The following is a 25,048-nucleotide window of genomic DNA, read 5'->3' as shown; positions in this document are numbered from 1 at the left end:
AAAAAAAAAAAAAAAAGGGAAACAACTGCTCTGGGTGATCAGTCAAGGAAGGTTCTTAAAGATTCACAAGCAATGTCAAAGACGAAAAGGCCTGGCACATATTAGCACTGGCTCAGACAGCTCAGAGATGATTCCTTTCAAATCATCTCAATACAGAAACCAGAGCCTCCCATAAGAATTCTTGTTTTCACTTACCTAGTATTTTTAAGTCGGTGTGATTCTGCATGTTGTGGGATCCCATACAGATGCTCAAATTCATGCAAGGAGAAATCCAAACCAACGGAAGAAGGGCCTGTAGAGACCAGGATACTGAGTTTTGCTTCTCAAAAGGACACCTTTTACTTAAGGAGATTCAGTTAATTCTGAGTGCAGAGAGATGACCAAACTAGAGGCTGAGAGACCTGAGCTCATCTAGATCAATCAGCAAATGCTGTGTACTGACCATCTGTAAGATAGTATATTCAGGTGTTGTGGGGATACAAAAACGTATAAGGCAAAGTTCCGGTTACATATTAGTTCTGTTGCCTTAGCTGTGTGGTGAAGCTCTCTGTGTCCTCTTTACAGTAAATCTCTTTTCTCTTTGTAAAACATAAGTTTTAGATTTTTTCCTAATCGAAATTTTCCTTATCACATATTTCTTTGCTTTAGGAAGCTAAGAATATTGCTTCAGTCTTCACTAGACGAAATGACTGAATGTCTTCCGCCTGATCACTTATTCTTACTGCCAGCCTCGTCTGTGACTGCCTACCAGGAATGCAAATGTCAACGGCACCAGGAGGGCCATAACTGGTTGCTCACAAATACTCCTCCTCTGTGATTGTAGTTACATAAATTTCCTTTAACCTCCTGTGTGATTGTAGTTATACAGATTTCCTTTAACCAAAGACAAATTCCTTTATTTAACAATTATTTTACAGATATGGGAAAATGCAAATGACTAGGAGGTATAAAGTGGGTTTTAATTTATCTTAGGTTAAAGTATTTGACATCAAATGGTCCTTATTTGTAGGAGCTTGTGACAGAAAAGAGATGCTACAGAGAAAGTAAAAAAGAAGATGACATGGCCAGATATGGTGGCTCACACCTGTAAACCCAGCACTTTGGAAAGCCGAGGCAGGTGCATCACTTGAGGCCAGGAGTTCAAGGGTGCAGTAAGCCACGATCCAGTAAGCACTGCACTCCAGCCTGGGTGACAGAGCGAAACCTTGGCTCAAAAAAAAAGTTAAAAAAAAGATAAAAAAATTTTGATGTTACAGAAAGGAGAGCCTAAGAACCTACGCCCCTGCTTTTAATTTGGGGCATTCTGTCAGCCCTGATCATTATACAATGCTGTAGATAATGATGGCTAGGATGGAAATTAGGGAGGGTTTGTTATTCTACAGGGCAGGGAGGAGGAAAGAGGAAAGTGAGTACTTTCCTAACTGCATAAGTTCCAAGTATCTGAAAGGCATCTCCTAAAGAGATGCCCCCAACCCCCCAACCCCAATTCCATCACTAGTCTTGGTGAGAAATGTGACAGATGGGCATGTGAGACCCATGAGAATGATGGGGAGACCTGGAGAAGGTTGAGAACCACTGGCTTGAAATGTTGCAAATGAGGGGCTCTGCAACTTGGGTTTCTCATCACTTCACTGTCATAAAAGTTGAACGTGGAATTTGTAGCTGCCTTACCTAATGGACAGTGCAAGCAGTGTGCTGATCTAGGCCCCTCCATGAGACCGTAAGCTACATGTGGCTTATATTTCTTTTACGCTCCCCACAAAAGGTATATAATTGCTATTTCTCTGTTCCAATGCCTTATTGAAAGATAGTGAATCCAATCTGGGATTTCTGTTTCTTCTGTTAAAGTCACCTGTTTTAGGTGCCAAAGATCAAGGGGCTTTCACATCGAATTATGTAGCCTTTTTTGGACTGAACTGTTTTAATACTATGCCAGTTTCAACTTTACCATTAGCTTTGATATCCACAAATTTTCCAAATTTCTCTTCCCAAAGGCCCAGATCCTCTTGATTTTCCTGTTGATACAAAAAAAGGGGAGCAAACTGAGTTTATAAGTTGCAATAAATGTGTTTACCACAATAGCACATTTGGATTTTTTAAAAAAGAATGAGAAAGTGAGTTCATCTTTCCTTAGAAGACCAATCTGTGATGTCAGTATATTGAACAAATCAAATCTGTGTTCTATATACATGTCAACAATCATCTTTATGAACCCTAGCTGACATTAATATATTTTTTATTGTGGTAAAACATACACAACATAAAATTTACCATTTTAATTATTTTCAAGTATAAAGTTCAGGTTCAGTGGCATTAAGTACATTCACACTGCTGTGCAACTATTGCTTGTACCTTAAACAGTTAAATAAGCCAGTGATTAACAGAAATTCTTGAACTTATAGGATAGCAGAAAAGAAAATAAACATGTTGCTGAAATGCTTGTGAGATTAAAAAACCAGCTGAAATCAGTTGGAACCCATATGGCCAACTAGAACAAGCTTGCTGGCAACACAGCCTTAATTGCCACCACATATTTCATAATAATTCCATCTGAATTTGCACGTGACCCATGAGAAAACATGAAGAGATAACTGCACACACCCGAGGACTTTTCAGACCTCCCTTTCCTTCCCCCAACCACCTGCTATAATATAATCCCAGAATCTACTACCTAAAGCTTTCTAATAAAATTACTGCCTTAAAGTCAGCAGAGACAGATTTGAGCTGGATTCCTATCTCCTTATTGGTCAACCTGCAATAAAAACCTTTTCTGTTCTCAAAAACCTGGTGTCATAGTATTGGCTTCTAGTGCATCAGGGAGTGAGCCCTTTTGCTCAATAACATTATGACCATCCATCGCCAGAACTTATTTTTTTTTTTTTTAGACAGAGTCTTGCTCTGTCGCCAGGCTGGAGGGCAGTGGTGTGATCTCGGCTCCCTGCCACCTCCGACTTCTGGGTTCAAGGGATTCTCCTGCCTCAGCTACTCGAGTAGCCGGGATTGCGGGTGTACACCACCATGCCAAGCTAATTTTTGTATTTTTAGTAGAGGCGGGGTTTCACCATATTGGCCAGGATGGTCTTGACCTCTTGACTTCATGATCCACCTGCCTCAGACTCCCAAAGAGCTGGGATTATAGGCAGGAGCCACCACACTTGGCCTCCAGAACTTTTTTTAAATTTGTTTTTATTTTCCAAGAAGTGCCCAGGGGTGAGGTGGGGTGGGTAGGGTCTCTGTGGAGGCCCCTGAGCACTGCGCATCTGCAGAACTTTTTCATCATCCCAAACTGAATCTCCTTGCCCATTAAACAGCAACTCCCCATTTCCCTAGATACCAGTCTCTGGCAGCCACTATTCTAATTTATCTCTATGAATTTGACTACTCTAGGTATCTTCTACAAGTAGAATGATGTATAATTTGTCCTTCTGTAACTGGCTTACTTCACTTAGGATAACATCTTCAAGTTTCACCCATGTTTCAGCATGTATCAGAATTTCCCTCCATTTTAAGGCTAAATAATATTCCATTGTATGTATTTATCACACTTTGTTTAGTCCATCAATGGAGACTTGGGTTACCTCCACCTTTTGGCTATTGTGAATAAGGCTGCTATGAACATGGGCATGCCAATATCTGTTTGAGTTCCTGTCTTCACTTCTGGGTATAGACCCAGAAGTGGAATTGCTGGGTCGTATTGTGATTCTGTTTAATTTTTTTAGGAATTGCCATAACTCTTACATGAGTATCTTTACAGGAACCAAAATGTGAACACACTTTGAAAAATGCAGTCTTTATGTATGTAAGAATTAAAAATTTTTTTTCTTGTAAATATGTGAAGTGAAAATATTTAGAACCAAGTAACTTAGGTCTGTTTTGAGAGATCCTACGCAGAGATTCGTTTTTGCTGAGAGGAGCACTTTACCCCTCTGCTTCAATCAGCCAAACTACTGGCTACATTCTTGTGCTAGTTTGAGAAGTCAGGTCAATTGGGATGGCAATGACTGCTCAGGTCCATAATCTTTTGAAGCAAAGGTATAAACTTTCTTACCTTTATAAAAATCTTCTTAAAAACTTAAAAAAAATTGTGTATGTGTGAAATGTGTATTTCTTTAAATGGTTCTTTGCCCACTTCTAGGTTGTTTCTTCATAATTAAAGCTTCTGTAAAGCAAACCTGTGCTTTTTTTTTTTCAGACAAGGTCTTGCTCTGTCACCCAAGCTAGAGTACAGTGGCATGATCACTGCAGCCTTGACCTCCTGGGCTTAAGTAATTCTTCTGCCTCAGCCTTCCGAGTAGCTGAGACTACTGGTGCATGTTACCAAGTCTGATTAATTTTTTTCTTTTTATTTTTTATAGAGACAAATCTCACTATGTTCCCTTGTCTGGTCTTGAGCTCCTGGGCTCAAGCAATCTCCCTCCTCGGCCTCCCTAACTGTTGGGATTACAGGCATGAGCCACCATACTCAGCCAGCTGTATGTTATTAAAATAACACCACCACCACCACCTGAATGCATAATGTAGGGTCTATTATTCTGGGGTCCCTGGATGGGCTTTAGAGTCCATTAACTCCCTTAAACAGTATGAACACTTTTAATTTTTCTACATAGATAATTCATAGTTTCCATCACATTCTTGCAAAAGGGTCTGTGACTCAAAACCACTACCTAATCTATGTACTGTCAGGGCTCTTTGTTTTTATTTCTTCTTAGAAAAACAAAAACAAAATTAAAAAAACCCAGAAAAACAATATACACATATAGAACGTTCAGGTTTGTTACACAAGTACACATGTGCCATGGTGGTTTGCCGAAACCAATGACTCATCCTCTAAGTTCCCTCCCCTTACCCTCCACCCCCAAACAGGCCCTGGTGTGTGTTGTTCCCCTCCCTGTGTCCATGTGTTCTCCTTATTCAACTCCCACTTATGAGTGAGAACATGCAGTATTTAGTTTTCTGTTCCTGTGTTAGTTTGCTGAGGATGATGGTTTCCAGCTTCATCCATGTCCCTGCAAAGGACATGATGTTATTCCTTTTTATGGCTGCATAGTATTCCATGGTGTATATGTATCATATTTTCTTTAAGCTCTGAACAGTGGGTCTTATTGATTTTATGTTGATTTTTATTATTTATTTTATTATATTTTAAGTTCTGGGATACATGTGCAGGTTTGTTACATAGGTATACATATGTCATGGTGGTTTGCTGCACCCATCAACCTATCATCTACATTAGGTATTACTCCTAATGCTATCCCTCTCCTAATCCCCCACCCCACAAGAGGCCCCAGTGTGTGATATTCCCCTCTCTGTGTCTATGTGTTCTCATTGTTCAACTCCCACTTATGAGTGAGAACATGCAGTGTTTGGTTTTCTGTTCCTGGATTGGTTTGCTTAGAATGATGGTTTCCAGCTACATCCATGTCCCTGCAAAGAACATGAACTCTTTTTGTGGCTACATAGTATTCCATGGTGTATATGTGCCACATTTTCTTTATCCAGTCTATCTTTGATGGCCATTTGGGTTGGTTCCAAGTCTTTGCTATTGTAAACAGTGATGCAATGAACATATGTGTACATGTATCTTTATAAAATATTGATTTATAATCCTTTGGGTATATACCCAGTAATGGGATTGCTGGGTCAAATGGAATCTCTATTTCTAGATCCTTGAGGAATTGCCACACTGTCTTCCACAATGGCTAAACTAATTTACACTTCCACCAACAGTGTAAAAGTGTTCCTATTTCTCCACATCCTCTCCAGCATCTGTTGTCTCCAGATTTTTTTAATGAACACCATTCTACCTGGTATGAGACGGTATCTTAATGTGGTTTTGATTTGGATTTCTCTAATGACCAGTGATGACGAGCATTTTTTCATGTTTGTTGGCCACATAAATGTCTTCTTTTGAAAAGTTTGTATCTTTCACCCACTTTTTGATGGTGTTGTTTTTTTCTTGTATATTTGTTACACTTCTTTATAGATTCTGGATATTAGCCCTTTGTCAGGTGGTTAGATTGCAAAAATTTTTTCCCATTTTGTTTGTTGCCGGTTCACTCTAATGATTGTTTCTTTTGCTGTGCAGAAGCTCTTATGTTTAATTAGATCCCATTTGTCTATTTTGGCTTTTGTTGCCATTGCTTTTGGTGTTTTAGCCATGAAGTCCTTGCCCATGACTATGTCCTAAATGGTATTGCCTAGGTTTTCCTCTAGGGTTTTTATGGTGTTAGGTCTTATGTTTAAATCTTTAATCTATCTGGAGTTAATTTTTGTATAAGGTGTAAGGAAGGGGTCCAGTTTCAGCTTTCTGCATATGGGTAGCCAGTTTTCCCAACACCATTTATTAAACAGGGAATCCTTTCCCCATTGCTTGTTTTTGTCTGGTTTGTCAAAGATCAGATGGTCGTAGATGTGTGGTGTTACTTCCAAGGCCTCTGTTCTGTACCATTGGTCTATATCTCTGTTTTGGTATCAGTACCATGCTGTTTTGATTACTGTAGCCTTGTAGTATAGTTTGAAGTCAGTTAGCCTAATGCCTACAGCTTTGTTCTTTTTGCTTAGGATTTTCTTGGCTATGAGGGCTCTCTTCTGGTTCCAAATGAAGTTTAAGATGTTTTTTTCCAGTTCTGTGAAGAAAGTCAATGGTAGTTTGATGGAGACAGCATTGAATCTATAAATTACTTTGGGCAGTATGGCATTTTCACAATTTTGGTTCTTCCTAACCATGAGCATGGAACGTTTTTCCATCTGTTTGTGTCCTCTTTTATTTCCTTGAGCAGTGGTTTATGGTTCTCCTTGAAGAGGTCCTTCATGTCTTTTTTTTTTTTTTTTTTTTTTTTGGGGATGGAGTTTCGCTCTTGTTACCCAGGCTGGAGTGCAATGGCGCGATCTCGGCTCACCGCAACCTCCGCCTCCTGGGTTCAGGCAATTCTCCTGCCTCAGCCTCCTGAGTAGCTGGGATTACAGGCACGTGTCACCATGCCCAGCTAATTTTTTGTATTTTTAGTAGAGACGGGGTTTCACCGTGTTGACCAGGATGGTCTTGATCTCTTGACCTCGTGATCCACCCGCCTCGGCCTCCCAAAGTGCTGGGATTACAGGCGTGAGCCACCGCGCCCGGCCAGGTCCTTCATGTCTTTTGTGAGTTGTATTCCTAGGTATTTTATTCTCTTTGTAGCAATTTTGAAGGTGAGTTCGCTGATGATTTGGCTCTTTGTCTGTGATTGTGTATAAGAATGCTTTTCATTTTTGCACATTGATTTTGTATCCTGAGACTTTGCTGAAGTTGCTTATCATCTTAAGGAGATTTTGAGCTGAGACGATGGGGTCTTCTAAATACACAATCATGTCGTCTGCAAATAGAGACAATTTGACTTCCTCTTTTCCTAAATGAATACCCTTTATTTCTTTTTCTTACCTGATTGTTCTGGCCAGAACTAGCAATACTATGCTGAATATGAATGGTGAAAGAGAGCATCCTTGTCTAGTGACAGTTTTCAAAAGGAATGCTTCCAGTTTTTGCGCATTCAGTATGATATTAGCTGTGGGTTTGTCATAAATAACTTTTATTATTTTGAGATACATTCCATCAATACCTACTTTATTAAGAGTTTTTAGCATAAAGGGCTGTTGAATTTTGTTGAAGGCCTTCTCTGCATCTATTGAAATAATCATGTGGTTTTTATCTTTGGTTCTGTTTATGTGATGGATTACATTTATAGATTTGCATATGTTGAACCAGCCTTGTATCCCCAGGATGAGGTCTACCTGATCATGATAGATAAGCTTTTTGATGTGCTGTTGCATTTGGTTCGCCATTATTTTATTGAAGATTTTTGCATCGATGTTGTTCATAGACGTTGGCCTGAAATTTTCTTTTTTAGTTGTATCTCTGCCAGGTTTTGGTATCAGGATGATGTTGGTCTCATAAAATGAGTTAGGGAGGAGTCTCTCTTTTTGTATTGTTTGAAACAATTTCAGAAGGAATGGTACCAGTTCCTCTTTGTACATCTGGAAGAATTCAGCTGTGAATCCATCTGGACCTGAACTTTTTTTGGTTGGTAGGTTATTAATTGCTGCCTCTACTTCAGACCTTGTTATTGGTCTATTTGGGGATTCAACTTCTTCTTGGCTTAGTCTTGGGAGTGTGTAAGTGTCCAGGAATTTATCCATTTCTTCTAGATTTACTGGTTTATGTACAGAGTTGTTTGTAGAAATTTCTGATAGTAGTTTGTATTTCTGTGGAATAGGTGGTGATATCCCCTTTATCGTTCTTTATTGCATATGTTTGATTCTTCTCTCTTTTTTATTAGTCTGGCTAGCGGTCTATCTATTTTGTTGATCTTTTCAAAAAACCAGCTCCTGGATTTATCGATTTTTTTGAAGGCTTTTTTGTGTCTCTATCTCCTTCAGTTCTGCTCTGATCTCAATTATTTCTTGTCTTCTGCTAGCTTTTGAATTTGTTCGACCTTGCTCCTCTAGCTCTTTTAATTTTGACAATAGGTTGTCAATTTTAGCTCTTTCCTCACTTCTCATATAGGCATTGAGTGCTATAAATTTCCCTCTAGGCACTGCTTTAAATGTGTCCCAGAGATTCTGGTACGTTGTGACTTCGTTCTCATGGGTTTCGAAGAACATCTTTATTTCTGCCTTCATTTCATTATTTATCCAGTAGTCATTTAGGAGCAGTTTGTTCAGTTTCCAGTGTAGTTGTGCAGTTTTGAGTGATTTTCTTTTTTTTTTTGAGACGGAGTTTCACTCATGTTACCCAGGCTGGAGTGCAATGGCGCTATCTCGGCTCACCGCAACCTCCGCCTCCTGGGTTCAGGCAATTCTCCTGCCTCGGCCTCCTGAGTAGCTGGGATTACAGGCACGCACCACCATGCCCAGCTAATTTTTTGTATTTTTAGTAGAGACGGGGTTTCACCATGTTGACCAGAATGGTCTCGATCTCTTGACCTCGTGATCCACCCGCCTCGGCCTCCCAAAGTGCTGGGATTACAGGCTTGAGCCACCGCGCCTGGCCAGTTTTGAGTGATTTTCTTAATCCTGAGCTCTAATTTGATTGCACTGTGGTCTGAGAGAGTGGTTGTTATGATCTCTGTTCTTTTGCCTTTGCTGAGGAATTATTTACTTCCAATTATGTGGTCAATTTTAGAGTAAGTGTGATGTGCTGCTGAGAAGAATGTATATTCTGTGGATTTGGGGTGGATGGTTCTGTAGATGTCTATAGGTCTGCTTGGTCCAGATCCACGTTCAAGTCCTGGATATCCATGTTAATTTTCTGTCTCATTGATCTTACCTTGACAGTGGAGTGTTAAAGTCTCCCACTATTATTGTGCAGGGGTCTACGTCTCTTTGGAGGTCATTGAGAACTTGCTTTATGTATCTGAGTGCTCCTGTATTGGGTGCATATATATTTAGGATAGTTAGCTTTTCTTGTTGCATTGATCCTTTTACCATTATGTAATGCCATTCTTTGTCTCTTTTGATCTTTGTTGGTTTGACAACTGTTTTATGACAGACTAGGATTGCAACTCCTGCTTTTTTTTGCTCTCCATTTGCTTGGTAAATCTTCCTCAATCCCTTTAAGTCTATGTGTCTTTCCACGTGAGATGGGTCTCCAGAATACAGCACAGTGATGGGTTTTGACTTTTTATCCAATTTGCCAGTCTGTGTCTTTTGATTGGGGCATTTAGCCCATTTACATTTAAGGTTAATATTGCTATGTGTTTTGATGCTAGCTGGTTGTTTTGCCCATTAGTTGACGTAGTTTCTTCATTGTGTCAATGGTCTTTATCATTTGGAATGTTTTTGCAGGGGCTGGTACTGGTTGTTCCTTTCCATGTTTAGTGCTCCTTCAGGAGTCCTGGTGGTGATAAAATCTGTCAGCAATTGCTTGTCTGTAAAGAATTTTATTTCTCCTTCACTTATGAAGCTTAGTTTGGCTGGATATGAAATTCTGGGTTGAAAGTTCTTTTCTTTAAGGATGTTGAATATTGGCCCCCACTCTGTTCTGGCTTGTAGGGTTTCTGCAGAGAGATCCTCTGTGAGTCCTATGGCCTTCCCTTTGTGAGTAACCTGACCTTTCTTTCTGGCTGCCCTTAGCATATTTTCCTTCATTTCAACCCTTACGAATCTGAAGATTATGTTGGGGTTGCTCTTCTTGAGGAGTATCTTTGTAGTGTTCTCTGTATTTTCTGGATTTGAATGTTAGACTGCCTTGCTAGGTTGGGGAAGTTCTCCTGGATAATATCCTTAAGAGTATTTTCCAGCTTGGATTCATTCTCCCTGTCACATTCAGGCACACCGATCAAAAGTAGATTAGGTCTTTCCACATAATCCCATATTTCTTAGAGGCTTTGTTCATTTCTTTTTACTCTTTTTCCTCTAATCTTACCTTCTCGTTTTCTTTCATTGAGTTGGTCTTCAATCTCTGACATCCTTTCTTCTCCTTGATCAATTCAGCTTTGAAATTCTGTCTTTGCAGGCGTTGCAGGCACCAGTTAAAACGGCTGCCCAGATTTGTGTGGGTTTTTGTGCTCGAAACCCGCAGTGTTTGTTGGCTGGCAGGAATCTCCTGGTCTGTGGGCTGTAAAGACTGTGGGAGAAATGCAGTATCTAAACTGGAGTGCTGGAGTGGCTGGAAAAGCCCCCGATGGCCTCCGTTGGGTAAGCGGTGGGGGTGAGGGGGTCCTCTGATCTGCTGCACTTCCTGGGTAAGGCACTGCCCCACCCTGCCTTGGCTCACCCTCCTTGGGATACACTGACTGTCCAACCAGTGCCACTGAGATGCACCCGGTACCTCGGTTGGAAATGTGGTGATCACTCTCCTTCTGCGTTGCTTTTGCTGGGAACTGTGCTCTGGAGCTGTTTCTATTTGGCCATCTTGGCCAATATTTTGAAATCAATAGCTTCTTTTGCTGTGCAGAAGCTCTTTAATTTAGTTAGATCCCATCTGTCAATTTTGGCTTTTGCTGCCATTACTTTTGGTGTTTTAGTCATGAACTCTTTGTCCATGCCTATGTCCTAAATGGTATTGCCTAGGTTTTCTTCTAGGGTTTTTATGGTTTTAGATCTTACGTTTAAGCCTTTAATTCATCTTGAGTTAATTTTTGTATAAGGTGTAAGGAAGGGGTCCAGTTTCAGTTTTCTGCATATGGGTAGCCAGTTATCCCAACACCATTTATTAAACAGGGAATCCTTTCCCCATTGCTTGTTTTTGTCAGCTTTCTTGAAGACCAGATGGTTGTAGGTATGTGGTGTTATTTCTGAGGTCTCTGCTTTGTTCTACTGGTCTATATGTCTGTTTTGGTACCAGTACTATGCTGTTTTGGTTAATGTAGCCTTGTAGTATAAAGTCAGGAAGTATGATGCCTCCAGATTTGTTCTTTTTGTTTAGGACTGTCTTAGCTATACGAGGTCTTCTTTAATTCCATATGAAATTTAAAGTAGTTTTTTCTAATTCAGTGAAGAATGTCAATGGTAGTTTAATGGGAATAGCATTAAATCTCTAAATTATTTTGGGCAGTAAGAAAACTTCTAGCCAGTATCCCGGATAAACATCAATACAAAAATCCTCAATAAAATACTGGCAAAGTGAATCCAGCAGCACATCAAAAAATTTATCTACCATGATCAAGTCAGATTCATCCTTGGGGCAAGGCTGGTTCAACATATGCAAATCAATAAACGTAATCTGTCACATAAACAGAACCAAAGACAAAAACCACATGATTATCTCAATAGATGCAGAAAAGGCCTCTGATAAAATTCTACATCCCTTCATGTTAAAAACTCTCAATAAACAACATATTGATAGAACATATCTCAAAATAATAAGAGCTACTTATGACAGACCCACAGTCAGTATCATACTGAATGGGCAAAAGATGGAAACATTCCCTTTGAAAACTGTTACAAGACAAGGATGCCCTTTCTCACCAGTGCTACTCAACATAGTATTGGAAGTTCTGGTCAGGGCAATCAGGCAAGAGGAAGACATAAAGCATACTCAAATAGGAAGAGAGGAAGTCAAATTGTCTCTGTTTGCAGATAACAATTTGCAGGAAGTCAAATTGTCTCTGTTTTCTATATTTAGAAAACCCCATCATCTCAGCCTAGGAAATCCTTAAACTGATAAGCAATATCAGCAAAGTCTCAGGATACAAAATCAATGTGCAAAAATCACAAGCATTCCTTTACATCCATAATAGAGAGTCAAATCATGAATTTGCTACAAACGGATAAAATACCTAGGAATACACCTAACAAGAGATGTGAAGGACCTCTTCAAGGAGAACTACAAACCACTGCTCAAGGAAATAAGACAGGACACAAATAGAAAAACATTCCATCCTCATGGATAGGAAGAATCAATATTGTGAAAAGTGCTATTTTGAAGATACATGTGACTGTGGATGAAGAGAGAGATGATTTCTGTAGTGTCCATTCTTCACAATTCAACAAAATAATCTTTTAAAAATAGAAATAAGAACATGTATCTTTGCTACTTAAAATCTTTCCAAAGTTTTCCTTTGCTCTTAGGACAAACTTAGAAAGGTTAACATGGCTTGGAAGAAAGTAAGCTCCATGATAAATGGGGGACTTAAGATTTTTCAATGATGTCTCACCAATTCCATGAATAATGACTGGGATATAGGAGGTACCTAACAAATAATTGTTGGATAAAAGAATTATTACAAATCTCTCCACAGAACTGCCCTGCCTATCTCTCTAGCCTCATTACATACCATCCTCCCCTTTGCTTTCCTTCTTCTAGCTAAAATAAATATATATTGCATACATATTCCATTTCTTCAAATGTGCTCTGTCCTACCTCCAGATCTCGGAATATGCAGTTTCCTTTACCTGGAACGTTCTTTCCCAACGTTTTGACTCATGTATACTATTATATCAGTTTCAGCTTTAACATTATTTCCCTCAAAACGTCTTTCCTGACCCTCATTTTGGCCAGGTCTCTTGTATTCTTCTATAGCACCATTTTGTAACAATCCTCATGCTTCTAATTACTTATTCAATGTCTATCTTTGCCAATAGATTCTAATTTCTATGAGAACATGTTTGGGATTTATTTTATTCAAGGCTGATTCTCCTTGCCTAGCAATTGTGCCTGGAAAAAAGCAGGTGCTCAGGAAGCATTTGTTTTTATGAATGAATGAATGAAGAAATGAATGAATGAATCAATGAGATTACAAGGTGAGCCAAAGAAATGGGTGGTCCTATTTATATGCAGTAGATCATTTAACAAGCACCCTTCTGTAGAAGGAAGAAAGAGAATTCCGTATATACCCCATCATTATGATGATGATGAAAAAGATAACAACAAATGGATCAATCTAGATTACCTGAGAGGTGTCCACAGATGCCTCCTCCTCGTTTTCTTTAGCAGTTCTGTTTTAACATAAATAAATTTGTTTCACTCAATGGCAAGATTGAAAAATTTTGTTCAATGATAAAGATTTTCATTTCCAACTTCTGGGACCCCATAAATTGTATCCTTTAACATATTAAATATAACATAATTATAAAAATAAAAATGAAGCCGGGCACAGTAGTGCCCGCCTGCAATCCCAGCTACTTGGGAAGCTGAGACTAGAGGGTCACTTGAGCCCAGGAGTTCAATGACAGCCTGGGTAACGTGGAGAGATCTCATTTTTAAAAAATAAAAAAATATTTAAAAATGAGTTTATAAAATTGCACAGTAATGATGAACATTAATCTAATAGCTTGATTTCTTTAAAAATGTAGAAGTGTTTGAATTTTCTTGTTAACCCTGTTAAAAATACTTTTACCATTTTTTATTATGAAGGTTATACACGGTTGTAATATTTCAACAAAACCATAAGCAAAATAGAACATAGCTCCTCTCACTTGGTGTGACTCTCCTCACTCCTGGAACACAGCACCATAATGTACAGTCTTTTGGAATAATTGTGACAATTTATTCTTCCACCCACAGTTGTATTTGCGTGCTCATTTCCCCACATTCTTAGCAATGCGGGACCTTATCAATCTTTCAGTCTTTGCAAATCTAAAATTGTAGAAAAAATAAATGTAATTCAATTTGTATTTCTATGATCATGAATGATGTAGGCTAACTTTTATACATTTAATGGGCAACACAGTGAGATCCTGTCTCTCCAAAAAAAAAGGAAAAAGAAAAAACATTGAGTGAAAAATACATTACAAAAGAATGTATACAGTATACTTTTATTACATAAAAGTTGTTTTAGAAAAGACAAATCCAAATAATATGTTGTTTGGGAATTGATAATATGTGGGAATGCTATTAAAAACCCCAAGAAGGCCAGGTGCGGGGGCTCACACCTGTAATCCCAGCACTTTGGGAGGCTGATGCAAGTGGATCACCTGAGACGAGGAGTTCGAGACCAGCCTGGTCAACATGGTGAAACCCTGTCTCTATTAAAAAGACAAAAATTAGCCGGATGTGGTGGCGGGCGCCCATAATCCCAGTTACTTGGGAGGCTGAGGCAGGAGAATTGCTGGAACATGGGAGGCAGAGGTTGCAGTAACCTGAGATTGCACCACTACACTTCAGCCGGGGCAACAAGAGCGAAACTCTGTCTTAAAACAAAACAAACCCCAAAACCCAAGGAAGCGATTAACACAAAATTTACTAAACTGGTTACCTCTGAAGGTAAGTTATACTATGCTAACACCAATCAAAAGAAAATGGGAATAACTATATCAATTTCAGACAGAACAGATTTCAGAGCAAGGAAAATTTGGGGGGATAAAGAGGGATATTACAAAATGATACAGGAATCAATACTTCAAGCAGACATAACAATCCTTTTTTTTTTTTTTTTTTGAGATGGAGTTTCACTCTTGTTGCCCAGGCTGAAGTGCAATGGCGCGATCTTGTCTCACTGCAACCTCCGCATCCTGGGTTCAAGCGATTCTCCTGCATCAGCCTCCCAAGTAGCTGGAACTACAGGCGCATGCCACCATGCCCAGCTAGATCTTTATATTTTTAGTAGAGACGCGGTTTCACCATGTTGGACAGGCTGGTCTCAAACTCTCGACCTCAGATGATCGACCTGCCTTGGTCTCCCAAAGTCCTGGGATTATAGTCATTGTTAGGATGGAGTAGTGACTTCTAAGCTCCTTACATGCCAGATGGGAAACTGGAAGTCCTGGATTTTAATTTTGTTCAGGGTATGTGTGTGTATGTGTGTGTGTCTATATTAAAGCTTATTTTTTTCTTTTGTTGCTTTCTGAGTAGAATCAAAGCTTAAAAGGTGTAAGTAACCAAATCTATCAATCTTTTCCTTATGCTCTTGTTTATGTCACACTACCACAATTACAAAAATACTATTCTATACTTTCCTCTATTTTTATGTCTTGTTATGTTTAATTTTTATTCATCTGCAATTTATTTTTGTTAATGTTGCGAGGTTAGAATCTAACATAAAAATTTTTCCAGTTAGATCATCTAATTTTCCTAACACAAATATAATTATAAATATAAAAGTAAATAATGGAAATATAAAGCAGTATAACCTCTATGAAAGGCAATTTGGCAATACCTATCAAAACTACAAATGCACAAACCATCTGATCAACAACTATACTTTTATGACTCTATATTATGAATATACCTGTATATATGCACAATGACACATATTCAAGTTTATTAGTAAACTAATTAATTAGTTGTAAAAATATTAGAAACAACTTTAAATCCCTCAATAGAGAACTTACTCAGTGAATCATGGGACAGCCATTTAACAAAAATTATGTAGCTGCTTTAAAGAAATTAAGAATTGTCACATTGTTAAGAGAAAGAAAGCAAGGTGTAAAATAATGTGTAAAGGTGGTGCCATTGTGTCAGGAAAGGAAAAGTCAAAGAATATATATAAAATGTACATACATAAATTGTTTCTGAAAGGATACTCAAAAAACTGGAAACACATTATCTTTTTTTTTTTAGACAAGTCTTGCCCAGGCTAGAGTGCAGTGGCATGATCTCAGCTCACTGCAACCGCCTCCTGGCTTCAAGTGATTCTCCTGTCGCAGACTCTCGAGTAACTGGGACTACAGGCATGCGCCACTATACCTGGCTAATTTTTGTATTTTTGGTAGAGACAGGGTTTCAGCATGTTGGCCAGGCTGGTCTTGAGCTCCTGACCTCAGGTGATCCACCCGCCTTGGCCTCCCAAAGTGCTGGGATTACAGGCACGAGCCACAGCACCCAGCTGGAACAGAGTACTTTCAAGGATGGGAAGTGAGCAGCTAGAGGACAAAGGGTAAAGGAAACTCTTTACTATACAGAAATGTAAATTAACATATACTCCTTTGTACCATATGCCTCTTCTACATAATAAAAAAGTCAACTTAGGAAAGAAAACAACCTTTAAAAGAAAACAAAATAATGAGGGTTTACAAAAGAATAAACGTGCTTTTTTTGGGAGGGTGGTGTTTGTTTTGAGACAGAATCTTGCTCTGTTGCTCAGGCTGGAGTACAGAGGCATGATCACAGCTCACTGCAGTTTTGACCTCCTGGGCTCAAGTGATCCTCCCACCTCAGCCTCCCAAGTAGCTGGGACCATAGGCAAATGCCATTATACTTGGCTAATTTTTTTGTAGAGACAGGGTTTCACCATGTTGCCCAGGCTGGCCTCAAATTCCAGGGTTCAATTGATTTGCCCACTTCAACCTCCCAAAGTGTTATGATTACAGGAGTGAGCCACTGTGATTGGCTAGAAAAAAGGTTTTAAATATAAAGAACATGGGGAGTGAGTACACAGATATTTGTTATGCTATTATCAGTATTTTTCAGTTAAACAAGTACTTAATATTGATAAGGCACTAACACAGTAGGTGGAGAGATTATAGGGAGTTTAAATATTCTTCTTTTCAATGTTTTCTAATTTGCCTATGATGAACAAGTATTAGTTTTAAGATGAGCAAATGAGATATTTTTAATATCAAAATTTTAAAAGAAAATGAGTTGAAACCCAGAAAAAAACTATGTTTAAATAATGAAAGTTGAATGATTTCTGCAGATCATATATAATATGTTCATTATTGTGATAAAAATAGAAAGAACTATAGACTAAAAGATTTATTTAAAACAGTATTGGTAAGAATGGAAAAGAATCTCCTCCTTACCAACACTTCCTAATTCATGTGAGCAGCCCACACAAACGGCTTTGATCAAGCAGATGGTCCCAGAAAATTCCTGGACAAGTATTCAAGTCTAGGGTAATTTGTGTTATTATAAGGCAGTGAAGTGAAATTATGAAGGTATGCTAGTTCACATTAACATTTGTTGGGTCAACAGAGTGCTTTAATGGAAGGGTATACAGGGTAGAGAACACCACCAGGCACACACAGGACATGTTAAGAGTGTAACATTACAAAAGTTTGGGATTTATTATTGTCATAAAGCCTGTACTCTCACCTTCCCAGGTGAAAAGATAAAATTTCTCAGAACAATACTAGAGCAAATAAGGCAAACCAATTTTCTATGGTGATATGTTATCTATATAGGCAACATATTCATAATCAGGTTATCTTAAGGTCTTTATGTGTCAAGTAATGTATAAAAATACCTTTGTTTGTGAAGAATCTGTAGATGTTCAAAGTATAATTGGCCCAGGGAATTTATGCTCATCACAACCTCTTCTTCAGACACCAAGTCTACCTTGAATGGGTTTGCTGTGATATGACACCTGAGGTCTCCTTTTTCATCTGCCAGTATCAGACTGCCTGTGTCCCCTGAGCATGGAATCAGTCTAGAAAACAAAGCAGGAAGAGAAAAATAAGCTGCTACATGTTTACATGACCCTGTGCGATTTGTACTTTCAAATAATTAATTAGTAAATCAATATTCATGTAACATAGCCATATATAAGGCAATAAAGAAATGTAAATGAGAGCATTGGCTTTGGTGTCAAAGAGCTTAAATTGAGAATAACTCTACCATATACTTCATAACTTAGTATAACACAGTTATCCAATCTTTCTAGGTCTTGGTTTCCTTATCTGTAAAGTGAAAATAACAAAAGCAACAACAAAGTTTTTGGAGAGAATTAAATGAGATCCACGTGGGTAAAGCTCTTGACACAGTGCCAGACACATTTTAAAAAAACACTCAATAATGTTAGCTATCAACATCGTCATCACCTGGTCGGGAAAGTCTAGTAACTTTCAAGATGTGGTGCGTGAAATAAACATTGTTTTTCTTTCTCATTCCAACCACATACTCAGAAACTGAGGCGATAACACAGATTGAGTCCACAGTGAGATGGAACCAGGTCAAATTAACTGATTTATTCCCCGTTTCTCACCCAGATACACTGTTAGGATGTTTTAGATCTACAAGAATTATGTAAGCTCAGACACAGTACTTAAAATCCCCTCAAAGCTAGATATTTCCCTTTCTCCAGAGCACAGTGTCCCTAGTAAGTGTTCCCAGGACTCTTTAAGGAAGGTAAAACGAGTCAGTTTATGTTCTTATTATGTCTTTTCAGTCCTTCTCCATGGATTGCAGGCCTCCTCTTCAAGCAAGATACTAACTCTGGAGATGGTTGAGAGGGTGTCTCTCATTCTTCATTGAACCTAGACAGAGTTCTTTTGATTACTCCATTAAGCAGGACTTCAGTCCATATATTTCAGTCTACTGCACCCCACCATAAATTGCTTACTGCCCCAAGCATTAAACCATTTGAGTACTACACGGGGCCTACCACATATAATGGAATTATGTTCACCCTGTCTCTGTCAACTAAATGTTTCTACTCTGCCCCTGCTACCTCGAGTCTCATCATCTCCACTGAAATCAGGGAGACCATTTTAATGGCATCATTTTCCACCATTATCTCCAGCCCATAAGAGGAAGATGTTCACTACAATGCTTTCCAAGTGCTCTCTCATCAGTTTCTCAGTGAAGGGGGTATGTTCTGGATTCTCGTGGGGAACAGAATCCAGAGGGCCTAGATGAGCTGGTTGCATGAGATGAATCCACTTCAACATTTCTTTCTAAGTCTATAGATCATTTCCTCTATACTGTGCCAAGGAATTCCTGGTATCTCAGCTTCGTTCAGCACAATCCATAGCTGAGTTCAGAGTATAATTAAACAACTAAGCCATCAATTAGAGCCATTCTCAGCTGCCCAAGCTAGCATATCAAATCTACATTCTCTGGTACATGTACCTGTGTCAATAAATTTAACCTGATCCAGAATTAAGTCCCCTCTTTCTGGTCTAGGAATTCCTCAGAAACCATTTCCATGCATATTTCCCAGTTTTTTGCCATTATATAGTCTTACAGTTCTTCAGGCATGCAAGCCTTCTCCTCCTGGGTTTGACAGTAATTGGCTCTCTGGGCATGTTGGGATCTGACTCTGATGATGGGTTTGGAGGCAGTGAAGGATGGTAGGGGTTGGGCACAAGGAGCATTGGAATCCCCGTGCCTGTATATTTTAGGTGAGGTCAATACAGGGTATCCAAGCAAGGCAGGATCAACTTTCACCTGCCCTTATAGGAGGAGTTACTTCTGCTGAAATGGCAGGGCCAGTAGAGTTCTGAGGTTTGACTATTTAGAATTATCCAACTCTTCCCAAATGTTGTTATTCAATTTTTAAAAAATTGTTAATTTTGTTAGAGACAGGGTATTGCTCTGTCACCCAGGCTGGAGTACAGTGGTGTGACTAGTCCACTGCAGCCTTGAACTATTGGGCTGAAGCGATCCTTCCACGTCAGCCTCCTGAGTAGCTAAGACTACAGGTGTGTGCTACCATACCCAATTAATTTTTTTAATTCTTGTAGAGACAAAGTCTCACTTTGTTGTCCATTCTGGTCTATATCCCTTGACTTCAAGCAATCCTCCTGCCTGGGCCTCCTAAAGTACTGGAATTACAGGTGTGAGCCACTGCAATCAGTCTACTGTTCAATTTTAAGAAGTCCTATGTTTTCCCAGTTAATGCCTGAAAATCACAGACCTGATGAGGCTGTGAATTCAAATTATGGCCTGAATCAGTGACCTGCAATATCAAACTCTGCATCTGATTTTCAGTTACATGTAACTGCAGCTATAGGAGATAGGAGGACTTTTAGGATTGTCACAGAAAACTATCAATCTTCTGACAATACCTTGAGCTAAGAATCTAAAACCCTGAGGCCATTGTTTTCTTTATTTAAACTCTTCAGTGAAGTTGAAGCAGCCAAACCACCTCAGAGCTCTGAATTCTGCATGATAATAATAAAGAAGTGTGGCCCTACCTCTTCGCTGGCTTTCAATGGGCCACTTTATTTTAGTTGTCCACCAGTAGTCATTTAAGTAGCATTGCCACAGAATTTTGTAGTCTATTATTAGTTGTATTAGTTTGGCAGGGCTGCCATAAGAAAATATCACGAACTGGGTAGCTTGAACAACAGAAATTTATTTTCTCATAATTCTGGAGGCTAGAAGTCCTAGATCAAGGTGTCAGAAAGTTGGGTTTCTTGTGAGACCTATTTCCTGAGCTTGCAGATAGCTGCCTTCTCACTGTGTCTTCACATGGTTTTCCCTCTGTGCCTGTGTCTGTGTCCTAATCTCGTCTTCTTACAAGGGCACCAGGTATAATGGATTATAGCCTACCCCAATGACCCCATTTTAACTTATTTACTGTTTTAAAGGCCCTATCTCAAAATACAGTCACATTCTGAGGTACCAGAGGTTAGAGCTCCACACCTGAATTTTGAGGGGACACAATTCAGCCTGTAACAATAGTATCCCATCCTCTATTAGTAAATACATCCTCACTGCCTCCAAATCCAACTAGGTCAGCCAGCCAATCTCATATTCCCATCCTTGAGGGGCTGTTGCTTATACTCATTTCTAATACCAACTACTATATTGACCAAGGCTCAATTGTAGAAAACAAAAACAACTCTGGCTATTTTAAGCAGAAAATAAATGACTTCATATGAATAATTTGTTGCTTATAACCTCACAGGATGGGTTGAGGTAGTAGGTTTCAGGCTGCATGTCCAGGAATGACCCCTAGTACAATACTGTATAACTGTATGGCCAATTGACCTTCTATCTTAGCTAGAATCAGGAAGCTGGATTATCAGAAGTCACTATGACAACTGCTGGGCTCTAGGGTCATGCCACCTTAACTATAATTCAGAGGTGAATAAATCATGGCCCTACCTAATGGCTTTATACTCACTCTAGAGGTGCCAAATCCATATATGCAAAATGTGGAACTCAGTGCTGAAATCAAAGTTTTTTTAAGTGCATCCGATTGGTGGAAACTAATTACATCAGAAACTGTAGCTACAAAGGAATCTGGGAAATGAAGAAATGTAGTTTTTAGCTTTCCAGTTACTACAGTAGCCAAAGGCCCTCTAGAAAGAAGTCAGAACAGAAGTAGAATATCATATTAACCATACCAAGTCAATTATCACCTGGACCCTAAAACATGGCAAAGACAGCCTGGAAAAAGAAAATTACAGATTAACTTACCTATGAACACAGTGTAAAAATTGTGAAGGCTGTACTAATAAAGTAAATCCTTTAGGATAGTAGAAAATAATATATTGTGGCCAAGAGGTTATTTGTATGCATTGATTCAATTGCCAAAGTACAAAGGCCTTGAGAAACAGTCTCTTTTAAATTCTTATTTAGGGCAGGCATGGTGGCTCATACCTATAATCCCAACACTTTTGGAGGAACAGGAGGGAGAATTATTTGAGGCCAGGAGTTTGAAACCAGCTTAGACAACACAGCAATACTTTGTCTCTATTAAAAGAATAAAATTAAATTTAAAAATCATGTTTACTAATTCATTGGCATATAGTGTGGTGCAGTGAATAGATATATTTTAAACTATTGATGATTCTATAATAACTGAATTAATTTCTCCTTATAATCTATTGACCTTTTATAAGATTTTCATGGAAAAAATAAAGTACATAAAACTGTGGTAATGATACAGTGAAAATTAAAGCATCTGGTATAATCTTATATTCCTTTAGTGAAATAATACGAAAACATAATGAAAACCAACCAGCAAAACTGAGTTCAAATATCACTGGTAAGTGTTATGACAACAGATGAAGGTTTTGCAAGTACTTGAAAATGCTTTAGTCCCCAAAGATTGTTTTTCACCTAGACATTGATTATTAATTTACCTTGACTCTAAGTAAAATTACATGTCAGACTTCTGAGACTCACTTTTAATTAAAAGTGAGTCTGTCTAACTGTGTAAATTACTGTAAGCATGGGAGTTTGGCTTGCATATTAGATCTCTGGAAACCTGCTGCTAATCTGAGTGAGTAAAGCAAGTAGTTTTCCTTCTACTTGTTCCAATAGTCTGGCTAATAAGACCACTTTCTTTGTGAGAAGGAGAGCAGGGATCGACGTTCTGCTTCTCCCCTTTAAATAAGTCCTGATAAATCAAATGGTGGATGAGGAATAAACAGAATGGATAATAAGGAAAACGGCTAAATTGATCCCCAAATAACTGAACCCATTAAAAGTAATAGCAAAAACGACAATTACTTTTGCACCAACCTGTAACTTTGCAAATGACTGTAGTTTTGAACAGCCAAAACAGGAGGTGCACATAACAAAATTTACTACTCAAGATATGAAAAAAGAATGTATCAGGTGTGTCTTTAAGATACCTCACTCCTTGGCTTACCTTACAGTGCTTGGCTTGCTTGTGAGGACGTCAGGAACTTCATACCTGGGTTTTAGGGGACTCTCTTCATTAATTTTAAGCCTGAAAATGTTTCCTTCTATACCATAAATTTCAGCCAGGAGAGGAACCTGGAAACAGACAAGACATTAGCTTGAACAGGTTATCCAACTGACGGCCAATTTTGTACAAATTACAATACTTAGAAAAGTATTTGTTTAAATTATGATAGGCCAAGCAAATTGGAGAACACTGGCAATTTTTTTTTAAAAAAAAGCGCCCCAGTCTATGCAGGTACTTGCTTGGCTATAGCTGTGGTAGCAACAAGAAATATCTCTATATGTGTTCTGTGGCTAGGTGAACATATAATTGTCCAAACCAGGATCTTTAGAGTGAAAGGAATCTCTATTAATAATTACAGTGAATGACTGAAATTGATTCATTTACAGCTGGGAATAGGCCTGGGGAACTTTTACAAGAGGCTGGGGAATGTAGGTAAAATTCTGCCTATGATGGGACACGGAAACAATGTAAGAGCCATGAAGATAATACAGAATTTGAAAAATGAGACACAGAACAACAAATTCTAGGATAACAGAAATGACTGGATTCAGGCTACAAAATGAGGCATCTAGATCAGAAAAATATTTTAAGACCATGGTTTTCAACTGGGGGGCCATGCCACACTAGTCAATTGCAAATTCTTCATGAGGTATGATGCCAAGTTTTGGTTACTACTGGGTGCCTGTGTTGTTACCATTATGTCTGTTAAATGACAGCTAAGCTGGGTAAGTTGTGTGACATAGCATAGAATGGGTACAATGTGGTGCAACTAAAAGATAAGAAGTATGGAGACTATCAAGCCAGCATCAGAAAAGTGATGTTACTGTAACTTTGCCTCTTGTGAATACAAGGAAGCAATCAGGGCAGTTAAACTGTAACATGATACTGAACAGTGACCAGGTAAACAGTGCTATGGCTGTGGGTCCTTTTCTAGATATTCTAAGACAGGGATATGATGCAATAGTTATCATACTGTAATTACTGCTTACATGTTTAATGTTCTTTTATATATTTAAACTACTTTTAGTATACTATCATAATTTTAACATTTGGAAATATGTCCAAGTCAAAATAAAGCTCAAATTCTGTTTACGTATTCTCTCATTAAACATATATTTCCATTACTCTTTCAAATTCAACTCACTTAACATTTATTTGGCATCTATTATTGCAAAGACTAAACTTTTGGGGATGCTACAATTTAGAGATAAAAGAGATGCAAAGCTAACACAGAGCATTCTGTGATAAGTGCTAAAGTACAAAGGCAAGAGATTACGGAAGGGGGTTATTAATGACAACTGTAGGGTGAAGAGTTCTGGACGTTCTCTGGAGGAGTAAAGGGCCACAGGAATAGTAGGACTTTGAGTAGGCAAAAATGGGCAAGAACGTTCTAAGCAGGGGGCACATAGGTTGTCTGCCTATATATGATTAACAAATTGTATCTAGTTATTCACTCAGAGATTGTTCCATTTTCAGTAAAATAGCTTTCTCTGAAAAAAAAAAAAAAATAACAACCAATTTTTGTTTAAACCAAAGACTGACCTGTATATTCTGTTCTTCAGGCTGCAGCCCAGGTGGAAAAAAGAGGGAGCAATAACCCTGCTTTCACCACAATGGCTTCATGTATAGACCCGAGCTAAATCACATTTCAATTTTAATTCAATTTAGCAAACTTATGTTAGCAAAAATTGCTCTGAAATTTAGCAATATTCAGAGTCATTCTTTCTTTAAATTTATCTATCTATTTATATATTTATTTTGAAACGGAGTCTTGCTCTGTCAAAAAGAGTCTTATTTTGAAATGGAGTCTTGCTCTGTAACCAGGCTGGAGTGCAAAGGCAGAATCTCAATTCACTGTAACCTCTGACTCCTGGGTTCAAGTGATTCTTGTGCCTCAACCTCCTGAGTTGCTAGAATTACAGGTGTGTGCCACCATGCCAGGCTAATTTTCATATTTTTAATAGAGATGGGGTTTCACCATGTTGACTAGGCTGGTCTCAAACTCCTGACCTCAAGTGATATTCGTGGCTCAGCCTCCCAAAGTGCTGAGATTAGAGCCGTGAGCCACCATGCCCAGACTTTTTCTTTTTTTTTTTTAAATCCTTTAATCAATGACAGATTCATTCTTATCTCTTATTACTACCAACATAGCTTTCTTGGTCCAGGCACTACTTTCCTCAGACTTTACTATGCATTTGCTCCTACGATCTGGGCTCACGTGTTTTTTTAGTTATTAGCTTTTTTTTTTTTTTTTTTTTTTTTTTTTTTTTTTTTTTTTTTTTTTTTTTTTTTTTTTTTTTTTTTTT

At 38.5% G+C, this 25,048-nt stretch overlaps 1 protein-coding gene across 5 annotated transcripts in view; it reads right to left on the bottom strand.

Annotated features, from left to right (window-relative positions):
- GANC (glucosidase alpha, neutral C) overlaps window positions 1-25,048 on the bottom strand; it is an 89,786-nt gene that overhangs the window by 51,402 nt on the left and 13,336 nt on the right. For all 5 annotated transcript variants that reach the window (XR_001821020.2, XR_001821021.2, XM_017516289.2 and 2 more), the window contains exons 4-8: window positions 22,683-22,810; window positions 17,601-17,783; window positions 13,368-13,413; window positions 1,949-2,015; window positions 196-292 (exon numbers count right to left, since the gene is read on the bottom strand). Coding sequence is in view for 3 of the 5 variants with exons in the window: in XM_017516289.2 (XP_017371778.1) it covers window positions 196-292; window positions 1,949-2,015; window positions 13,368-13,413; window positions 17,601-17,783; window positions 22,683-22,810 (521 nt within the window). In the remaining 2 variants the exon portion in view is untranslated. The remainder of the gene's footprint in view (window positions 1-195; window positions 293-1,948; window positions 2,016-13,367; window positions 13,414-17,600; window positions 17,784-22,682; window positions 22,811-25,048) is intronic.

This window comes from Cebus imitator, unplaced genomic scaffold (assembly GCF_001604975.1).
Source record: "Cebus imitator isolate Cc_AM_T3 unplaced genomic scaffold, Cebus_imitator-1.0 Scaffold579, whole genome shotgun sequence".
Classification (NCBI taxonomy): Eukaryota; Metazoa; Chordata; class Mammalia; order Primates; family Cebidae; genus Cebus; species Cebus imitator.
Note: the sequence above shows the minus strand (reverse complement) of the source record. Positions and strands in the feature narration are given on the sequence as shown.